Genomic DNA, 11,116 nt, shown 5'->3' with positions numbered 1-11,116 from the left:
CAGTTTATAGACAATGTCTGGTTCTAGTGGCCTGTCTCCTAAGGGTCTTTGAAATGTTTGTAAAGAGCACATGGTGCAGATGAGGTGATAGCGCTCAGTGGGGGAGCCAGACCTTACGGAGCCTGCACAGGTGATTGCTTTCTACAATTGTGTTTGATCACTCCAGACACTACATTCAGTAATTCATAACTTCCTGTTATCACTGTAAAGCTGCTTTAAAACAATCTATGTTGTATTAAGCCCTATAAAAATAAAGATAACTTGACTTGATATGACAAAACATCGGTTTCAACGCAGTGTGAATTGGCCTTTACAATGAGAGGCATAATGGAAAACTTTGTGTTTCATACAGAGGTTGTTCCAGACAATCCTCCTCACAGGAGAAGGAGCAAAGCAGAACCTCCTAACAGTAAGTTTTTAAATAGATGAACAAATATATAAAGTAATCAGTGTGTGGAAATTATAGGCAGTTTATTCCCTTCAAAACACGAGTGATAAATTCAACCTCAAATATGCCTCTTATTGGTGGATTTTATTTTATTTTTGTGATGTTGCATTAAAATGCTCAAGATTGTAAAGTATCTCATGTTTATTTCAGTGAGGATTGTCCTGCTGGGGACGGATGTGAAAGAAAACAGTCGAGTTGGAAACTTCCTGTTGGGACGAGAAGCGTTTGACGATGAAGCTCCTCCAGATGTTGTAGAGAAAGTCGGAGGAAGATTGAAGGACAGACACATGATGGTCATCAATAGTTCCCAGCTTCTCCAGACAAACATCTCAGATCATCAGATCACACAGACAGTGAGAGAGTGTGTGAATCTGTCTGATCCAGGACCTCATGTGATCGTTCTGCTCCTCAAACATGATCAGTGTTCAGCAGAAGATCAAGAGCATGTCAAGAAGGTGCTGCACTCTTTCTCTGAGCGGGTTTTTCAACACACCATGGTGATCACAACACAAGAGCCCTCTGAAACCAATAAGATCCTGCAGAAAATCATTCAGAAATGCTTCAGACACTTCAGTCTTCAGAGCAGCAGCTCTCATAATGATCTTCTGCAGATGCTTGAGGACATTGAACAAAACAATGATGGACGGCACCTGGATTGTGACGAAAGTTCACAGAAGCAACAGGCCACAGAACCATGTGAGTGTGAAAATATTTAAATGAGGATTAATTATAAATAAAATAATAAAACTGTATTATGACGACAACTCTGATAAGTTGTTCACATCCTCAAATTCATAGAAAAACTTTGTACCAAAATCATAATGACTACATTTACCTCTAGATTATCTAAATTCTAGGAGGTATTAAATTCTTAATATCTGATTAACAAAAACTTGGCACCAGGTAACAATGGCTATAATAAAATGATGTTATGGGTATGTATACAAATATGGGTATAGGTGTAACTAGATCTAACTATTGAGGTTCAAACATTTTAGTTGTTTTTATGATGTTTTCAGAGAGTATGAAGCAGAATCTGGTTCTGTGTAGGAGTGACAGATCATTAGACACATTTGTGGTGCTGCATATGTAAAAGGCAAGAATAATTATTTATTTTGCTAAGATAAGCACAATACCACAGTTTCAGGCTGAGGTTCAGACTCCTCTGGTCTACACAATTTTTAGTTTTTACATGTAAATTAAGACTGTTCACTACACTAAAACAAGGGCTTCATACTTTGCTGATAACAAGCTTTCAAATACAGTGAGCATCTGAATGAAACATAAGCCTATTTTGTACTTTGTTTGGGCTTCATCTACATGAAGAAATACACAGATGCAGATAGTCAAGAATAAAGTTCGATAATCCGTCTAACAGATACTTAAGCATTTTTCCATAATTAGATACTGCATTTGAAATACCAGATCTGCTAATAAATGACACTTTCTGGTGTGTGTTCAGTGTTGGGCACGTTACTTTAAAAAAGTAATTCGTTATAGTTACTAGTTACTTCTCACAAATAATAACTAAGTTAGTAACTGAGTTACTTCATTATAAAAGTAACTTACCAAGGAAAGTAACTATTATTAACTATTAACTACACTCAAAAAAACTTTCACTTTATGTAAACAACTTATTTTGATTCAACACCATTGTATTAGGTTTCTGGTTCAAATTTAATTGCTTCATGTTAATTTGACTTAAAACAATTACTTTTTGACTTAACTTGATGTTTTCATATTAAAATAACATGTTTCAATCAAGTAAACTCAACCAGGACTCAATCAAACAAGACTTTCACAACCCATCATGCTTTGCAAAGGGGCTGATCTAGGAGTGTAAATGTTGAAATAAAGTGTTATTTTAAGCAGTTTTTAGCAACATGAGAAAATGGAGAGACTTTTTAATGTTTACTGTTCTATTATGTTGGTATTTAAAAGTTTCTGTTATGTTAATAGTTTTGGGGTTACCATCGTGGTGAAGTGTAGAACATGTGCTTGGGTTGAGGACCTGCTAACAACAATTAAAGTTGTTTTAATAATAAAAACAACTGTTTTGGGCATGCCATAAAGGGAATATACCCATCTTCTGGCTAACGCCTAACAAAAAGAGACTTTGCAGAGTGAAGATTTTGTAAAAGTTGTGAAAATGGTTCTTGAATGTGTCCAATGTGTCTTGAATGCTAAAATTAAGTTAACTTTATGTGCAAATTTTATTTCAACAAACAGAAAAATTAAGTAGTTTGTACAAAGACTAGTCTTGTTAGATCTACGTAATAAAATTATGCAAAAGAATTCATTATATTTTTTAAGTAAATCAAGCATATAATTTTTATCAGTGTATATATTACTTTAAAAAAAAAGAAAAGAAACTTGACAAAGTAAAATCAACTGCTCAACTGTTTCTTGTTGGCTACAGTGTATGCATTCCCCAGCTGGATGTTTTCCAGTTTTATATAGTGTACTGTTAAGTCCAGTATGACCTATTCTCATCTGAGTTATGATACTTCCTTCTCTTCGATTCCTGCACTCCTTCCTCACAGCTCAAATTTGATTTTGTATATTATATAACTTTATATAAATGTCTGCCTGTTTCAATGCTATACCAGTGTACCTGCCATACTGATTGCGCATATTTCCTGATGTGCGCTTTAGCTTCTGTTTTGCTTAATGGAGCTTGTTAATCAGTCTGTTTTAATTTTAGAGTTTGTTTAGCCAAAATATCCACCTTCTCATTCCCTTCCACACCAACATGAGCAGGAACCCAAATGAATTGTATTGATTTGCCCTTAACCTTTAAATTATACATCTTATGGAATATTTCATTGATTATGTCCATCCTAAAAGATGACCTGCCAGATCTTATGCTTTCCAGTGCAGAATAACTATCAGATGCAATAACTGTTTTATTTATTTATTTCTCCTCTAACCACTGCAGGGCCAATAATATTGCCAATAACTCTGTAGCATAAACTGAAGCAAGCTGCGCTGCTAAGCAAATGCTAACTCATGTATTTAAAGATTAAGCACGCAAGCTCATTGGCTACTAATACGGCAGGAACCAATCATCTGTGACCTATAGATAATGATGTGATTATGAGCAGGTTGAGTTAAAGGAACTATTAGCCTGCCCATTAGAGTTTCATGCCAGAACTTTGTATTAATATAAATGTGATTATTCAACTAATGGCTTAAATGAACAACTACTAGTTGAATAGAAAAAAACTTATTTCACATATTTTCGATCCAGCATGTCACAAAGGGCTCACATAAAATATGTTACTGATTGAATTAATACATTTATTCAACAAAGTGACACTGCACAATTTAACGTGTTAAAAATAAAACACAATGTTAAATCCCACAATGTTTTGAGATGAAACAAAACATTGGTTCTGCAGATCTGTTATGGCACATATAAACATTAAAATAATTGTTAAATGATGGTAAAAAAGCAAACAAAACAAAAAAACAGTATTGGTCATTCTTTTTTCTTTTCTTTTTTTGGTCAGTATTATCTTGACTGAAACTCTTGTGACCTGATCAACCATGATTAATGTCATTATCAGGTATAAACACAGAGCAGAGAGAAGGATATGAAAGGGAGAAGGACGAGGTGAAGAAGATCTGCACAGAAACAGATGATTCAGTTCAGGTGAGTGTTCAGAGAAAACTGGAGAGCGCTGGATTCATACATTAATATAAAATCACATTTAGGAAATCCAATAATATCTTTATGATCCGCAGTTAAACTGACTGTTTTGACAGAATGCACAGAAAACAAGGCTTTGATTATTTGCGAATATACACTGATCAGGCATAACATTATGAGCACTGACAGGTGAAGTGAATAAGACTGATTATCTCTTCATCACGGCACCTGTTAGTGGGTGGATATATTAGGCAGCAAGTGAACATTTTGTCCTCAAAGTTGATGTTAGAAGCAGGAAAAAATGGGCAAGCGTAAGGATTTGAGCGAGTTTGACAAGGGCCAAATTGTGATGGCTAGATGACTGGGTCAGAGCATCTCCAAAACTGCAACTCTTGTTCCCGGTCTGCAGTGGTCAGTATCTTTCAAAAGTGCTCCAAGGAAGGAACAGTGGTGAACCGGCAACAGGGTCATGGGCGGCCGAGGCTCATTGAAGGCTCCGATCCAACATACGAGCTCCTGTAGCTCAAATTGCTCAAGAAGTTAATGCTGGTTCTGATAGAAAGGTGTCAGAATACACAGTGCATCAGTTTGTTGTGTATGGAGCTGCATAGCTGCAGACCAGTCAGGGTGCCCATGCTGACCCCTGCCCACCGCCACCACGGGTCAGGGCTGTTTTGACAGCAAAATGGGGACCAACACAATATTAGGAAGGGTTTATGGACATGTCATTCCTGATTGTTGTAGGTTTGCCAATGACTTTCCTCATAATCTGTATTCACTATGATTAAATGATTCTAAAATGTAAAGAAGGTCAAATGAACAGCTCTGTTTAAATCAGTACTGAAAACACTGGATAAAATAAATATATTGTTTTGTCTATTTAACAGAGGGATGGTGGAGCAGGAGGAGCAGATCAACACCTACAGCAGGAAGAGAATGAAAGAGAAAAAATAAAGAATCTATTTCACAGACTTCGTCTTGATGGCAGGTGCCACAATAAACTGAGCGCTGCAGATGTTCTTCAGATAACTCCACATTCATTACAGTCCCATGAGTCTTGTGCTGAGGAGGAGCTGGTTCAAACTTTCCTACAAAAACTACTGATGATGGACTACAGAGCAAGATACATTAATGTTAAAGATACCAGTGAACAGGATCAGATACTACAAAGAGACACTGTCTCGTCTGAAGATGAGGATGATATTTTTGATTATGTTTCTTCTGTGTCAAACAAAGGAACGAGCCAGTCAGACCATGTGCACCCGATGGATGTTCAGATGGCTGTGTTTCATTGTGCTGATGGTTTCCTGAAGCAGCTGATGGTCACTAAACTGTCCCAGTGTCAGTACGCTCTGCCTCTGCTTGTTCCTGATCCAGACACACAACAGATTGAGTTTCCTCTCTGGACATTCAGACAAATCAACAAGAGCTGGAAGATGAGAAACAATGACAATGAGATCATCAGTCAAACCCAGTCAGTCTACAAGGCACAAACTCCAATGGTGTCTTTCTTCAGGTTTGGCTCTGTGTCCTCATCTAAGTCTCAGCTGATGAACAGCCTGATCAATAAGAAACACGACACGTTCTTCCACAGGAACTGCCCAGGCAGCAGCAGAACCAGAGTCCTGATGGATGGAGTGGTGGAGATCGCATGGTTCTGCCCCTCTGGGAAAAACACGGATAAATTCACAGACTGTGTTGCGTTCTGTAATCTACATGGTGATGCAGGAGACCATGAGAAACAGCTGCAGATCCTCACTGAAATGAGCTCAGTCAATGTTGTTCTTCTGCCACGAATGGACAGGAACGACAGACATGCCACAATGATCCAAAACCTGTTCAAAATCAAAAAGCCACTTATTTGTCTTTTTACTGAGGATGAATCTACTGTAACTGAGATGAAGAAAGACAAATTTAAAATAGGTTTGAAAGACAGAAATCAGTCAGATGTATCTGAAGAACTCAGAAGAACTATAAACGATTGTCTCTCAAAATCATCTTCCTCTTTCAGACTTGAAGATGTGTCCAAACACTCAGACTTCAGAGTCGATGAGGAAGATGATGAAGACTGCAGGAGAGGAAGAGCAGCAGCACAGCAGATGATGAGTTTACTGGAGAAGAAACATCTGACACAAATCAAAGACTCGTTTCTGCCTCATCAGGGGAAACTGTGGCATCAGTGGAGTCAGAAGAACAAAGAACTACATCGACCTCGGGCAGATGAGATAGAAATGGAAATAAGTAGAATACAAACAGAGATGAAGGAAATCCGTGAACAGCAGCATAAATATGGCATCAGTGAGTTCATGAAGCTCTTTTATTATCAACTGTTCTCACGTACTGAACATAAAAAGATGTTTTTCCTCAAATGGCTTCAAGTATTCTTGGATGAATACACCTTAATTGACCTTTCTTCTCTATATCATAAGTATGATGAAAAGTGGTCAACAGTAGTAAAACTGAAAAAGAACAATGATAAACCTGAAAAACTCAAAGCTGAACAAGCAGAACTTGAGAGAATATCTAAGGAACTTGAAGCTGCAACCTTTGGTCTGGAGCACATCATGAGGGAGGTTGGTCAGATCTATGAATCATGTTCATCTGTGAAGAAGAACAAGAAAGACCTGCAATTTGACTTCACTTCTCTCCCAAGTCCTGCAGCACAGATGATGATCTCTGGATTTCCACTGGAGCTGATGGATGGAGATGCTGCTCATGTTCCTGTGATCTGGATCTCTGCTGTTCTAGATGAACTCAGCCAGAAATTGGAAGACCAGAGTGTCTTTGTGCTGTCAGTTTTAGGGATTCAGAGCTCTGGGAAATCCACCATGCTGAATGCCATGTTTGGACTCCAGTTTGCCGTCAGTGCTGGCAGGTGCACCAGAGGAGCTTTCATGCAGCTGGTCAAACTGTCAGATGAGATGAAATCACAAATGAACTTTGACTATATTCTGGTTGTTGATACTGAGGGTCTTTTTGCTCTAGAACTGGCTGGAAGATCAACAAGACATCATGACAATGAACTGGCCACATTTGTTGAAGGACTTGGAAATCTGACCGTTATCAACATCTTTGGAGAAAACCCATCTGAGATGCAGGACGTTCTTCAGATTGTTGTTCAGGCCTTCCTGAGGATGAAGAAGGTCAGACTGAATCCCAGCTGTATGTTTGTGCATCAGAACGTTTCAGACATCACAGCTGGAGAGAAAAACATGGAGGGAAGGAGACGACTGCAGGAGAAACTGGATGAGATGACAAAACTCGCTGCTAAAGAGGAAGTCTATGATGCAGAATGTTTCAGTGATGTGATTAAATTTGATGTTCAAAATGATGTGAAGTATTTCGCTCAGCTCTGGGAGGGCAGCCCACCCATGGCTCCACCAAACCCAAACTACTGTGACAATATTCAAGAACTAAAGGAATCTATTATGGCTCACGCCTCAGAATCACATGGAATGATGCTGAAAGACTTAAAAGATCGTATTAAAGATCTCTGGGAGGCTTTACTGAATGAACGATTTGTCTTCAGCTTCAGAAATTCTCTGGAGATTTCAGCTTACAGGAAACTGGAGACCCAATACAGCAAGTGGTCCTGGAGTCTTCGCAGTGCCATGATGGAAACTGAGAAAAAACTACACAACAAAATAGAAAATGAAACAATTCACGAGGTTGAGGAATCTTACCTTCAAAGAGAACTGAAGAAGACAAGTGAAGAAGTGAAAAAATCAATGTCTGAATTCTTTGAGAAAGACAGTGATAAAGATACAATGATTCAATGGAAAACATCTTTTGAAATCAAAATCAAAGAGCTTCAGGAAAACATTGTGAGAGAAACAAAGAGGAAATTGAATGAGATTCTTCAGCAGCGAGACCTGAAGAAAAAGATTGATGCTCAGAGGAAACATCATGAAAACACTCTCTATGAAAAGAGCAAAGAACTCGCCTTAAAACTCAAAGGTAAAAGAAATGATGAAGAAACACTGAAGAAAGAGTTTGATTTGTTCTGGGAACAGAGTGTGAAGAAGATCATCACAGACACTCCTCCAATCAGAGACATTGATGTAATGAGAGATGTAAGAGGGATCCTCAATGACGTCTATGGAAGTGTTCCTGTAGACCACTGGAAGAGCAGGGATATTTTCAATGTGCAAAGATATTCAGATTATGTACAGGTTAAAAAATCCAGTGGATTAATAGAAAAAGGTAAAGATACCATCAAAGGGATGTTTGGTTATGGTCCTCTATCTAAAGAGAATGAAGCCCAAATCAGATCATTAGTCACAGATGTTGCTCAGCAGTCAGACACAACGGTTCAGTCATTTAACATTTCAAAGATGGGCTACAACAAAAGCTTCATTCAACAACTCATAGATTACATCAAAGCAAGAGTAACTGAACATGAGGATGGACGAGTGAAATATGTGTTCAAGAATGAATTCTTCATGGATTTGGTTATTTCTGTCTGTAAGAGAGCAAACAAGATGATCACTGACCAACACAGACTGTTCAGAGACGCCAATGATCCTGAAATATATGTTAAGAGGAAGAGAGAACAGTACTATCGTATTTTCCAGAAGTACTGTCATGGAGCAACATCAACTGCTATTTATGGGGAGATCATCTGTCAGAAACTGAAAGAGCCTGTTGAGCAGAGTGTCTACATGGAGACAGCCAGAGGTTTAGCAGATGAAATTAGATCAAACTGTCCATCACTGAATGGAAACAGATCAAATCTGGAGAAACACATCCTGAAGACACTGGCAAAAGAGGAGGATTTTGACAAATACATGAACTACATTCGTAAACCCAGAGATTACTTCAAGAGCTTCATCAGTGATGAAGTCAGGCGGTACATCACTGATAAGTTCAGAGTCAGTGTTTTACCCAAGATGAAGGAGAACACAGAACTCCTGCAGCAGAAGATCATGAAAGCAGCACATGAATCCACTGAACATGTTCAAGTGAAGCGAGGAGATGTTGGTTTGTGGTTGAAGAGTTTCACAGAGCAGCTCTCAGATGAGCTGATCTTCTCTGAAAAAGACCTCAGTGGAGTCAAACATGATGATGTTGATGATTTCAAACTCCTAGAAAATGTGATAAGACAAGAACTTCCTGCTGTAATGTCTGACATCAGCAGTAGATTCAAAACATCTGATGGCAGATTTCCAGTAAAGCTGCACAATAAGTTCAGGCCAGATGAGCTTCTGATTGATCACTTCTGTCAGTGCTGTTGGGTTCAGTGTCCGTTCTGTGGAGCCATCTGCACCAACACCATAGAAAACCATGATGAAGATCACAGTGTTCCTTTCCACAGAGTGGATGGACTCAATGGATGGAATTACTATCAAACAGAGAATCTCTGTGCAGATTTTTGTACAACTTCAGTGACAACTCGTAAACGTTTTCGTGTGTCAGATGAATGGTTCCCATGCAATGATTACAGAAAAGCAGGAGGAGTTTATGCTAAGTGGAGCATCACCCCTGACCTCTCTGAGCTGCCCTACTGGAAGTGGTTTGTGTGCAGATTCCAGAAAGATCTGGAAACACATTATAATCAAACATTCCAGGGTCATGGTGAGATTCCAGAGGAATGGAGAAAGCACAGAAAAGAAGATGCTATTCAGAGTTTGGAACACTTTTAATAATTATCTGACATATAAGAACAAATAAGGAATAACCCCCCTTTTAAACCACTTATTGGCAGAACAATCTAAAATATAAACAGTTGCCCTCTACATAAATAGTCTCTGAAGCAGCGTCTGAAATCGAACACTTGTTCACACATTTTATTGTCTTATTTTTAGAGCTGTTTTACACTTGTTTGAATTTTGTTGTATCATTGATCATTACCTGGTGGATGGAACATAGCGCACTCTAGAAGTGATAGTGAACAGTTCAGACAGAGTAAATATGCTTTCCATTGGGGCGATTGAAATCTTGGTTTGCGTCAGTGTCACGTGAACAAACACAGCATACACAGTGTGCTGTGTATTTCAATTCAATACAGAATTCTGTATTTTAAAGCACATAAAACATCACAAATGCTTAGACAGCCTCAAGTTTTTCAAACTACAAAAGCTTCACCTTTACTAAAAATCATCACTGTTTATTTCTGTAGTAAGAATTTCATAAAATGAGGCTATCACAAGCTGTCAAATGCATTTTTTTGTGATGTAAAAAAAATGCTACTGGTTTCGATATGCCCTGTTCTGACTTCCTCTTTCAGTCAGAAATGAGTAAAAGCTTTGAGTAAAACTGTGCTTATCAAGCCACTTCACAGTAATTTTAAGTGGAAAAAACAGCAAAGCATTTTATTGATTGAGCAAAAATATAAGGCAAGGCAAGTTTAATTACATAGCACATTTTATACACAATGGTAAAAAAATAAGTGCTTTACATAGAAAAGGAGTTAAAATAATCATAAAATAATTGTAACATATACATAAGAAATAAAAATATCATGGCTGGGAAATAAAAATAATAATCATATTTAACTAAAGCCTGAATCACTAAGTTGGACATCAAGAGAAAAAAATTAAAAAATGGATGAAAAAACAAAAAAAGAATTAATAGTTAGTATAAAGATTATACACAGATCAAATAAATGAATCAGTTATTAAACATTTAAGCATCTGTTATCGAATACCTAAACCATTATCTGCATCGATAACAAATATATCATCAGCATGCACTTATTTACTTATACAGTATACTACTTAATTATATAAGCTTGTTTCCACCACTGAATAAAATAATAATTTTCTTAAAATGGCAAGACATAAACTCACAATTGCAAAAAATAAAATAAAAATAATAATAATAATAAATAAAGAATTGTGAGATAAAAAGCTGCAAATACCTTTTTATTTTATTCCATGATGGAAACATTTTTCCTTTATTACATGGCTTTCTGAAACTCTGCTTGGTTAATTGTGCAGTTTATCTTTCTGACATTTCTGAATAATAACTACAGTAAGTAACTGTTATCTGATTGCTATCTGTTGAGTCATAATAAT

The 11,116-nt window shown here is 37.5% G+C and overlaps 1 protein-coding gene across 1 annotated transcript; it reads left to right on the top strand.

Moving 5' to 3' along the window:
- The first annotated feature begins 327 nt into the window (after window positions 1-327).
- On the top strand, window positions 328-10,882 carry LOC125249477 (interferon-induced very large GTPase 1-like). The gene is made up of 4 exons (XM_048161777.1): window positions 328-409; window positions 599-1,144; window positions 4,018-4,103; window positions 4,988-10,882. The coding sequence occupies exons 1-4, from the start codon at window positions 328-330 to the stop codon at window positions 9,740-9,742; spliced, it is 5,469 nt and encodes a 1,822-aa protein (XP_048017734.1). The 3' UTR covers window positions 9,743-10,882.
- The last annotated feature ends 234 nt before the right edge of the window (window positions 10,883-11,116 follow it).

This window comes from Megalobrama amblycephala, linkage group LG16 (genome assembly GCF_018812025.1).
Source record: "Megalobrama amblycephala isolate DHTTF-2021 linkage group LG16, ASM1881202v1, whole genome shotgun sequence".
Taxonomy (NCBI): domain Eukaryota; kingdom Metazoa; phylum Chordata; class Actinopteri; order Cypriniformes; family Xenocyprididae; genus Megalobrama; species Megalobrama amblycephala.
This window is presented reverse-complemented; position numbering and strand designations above follow the sequence as displayed.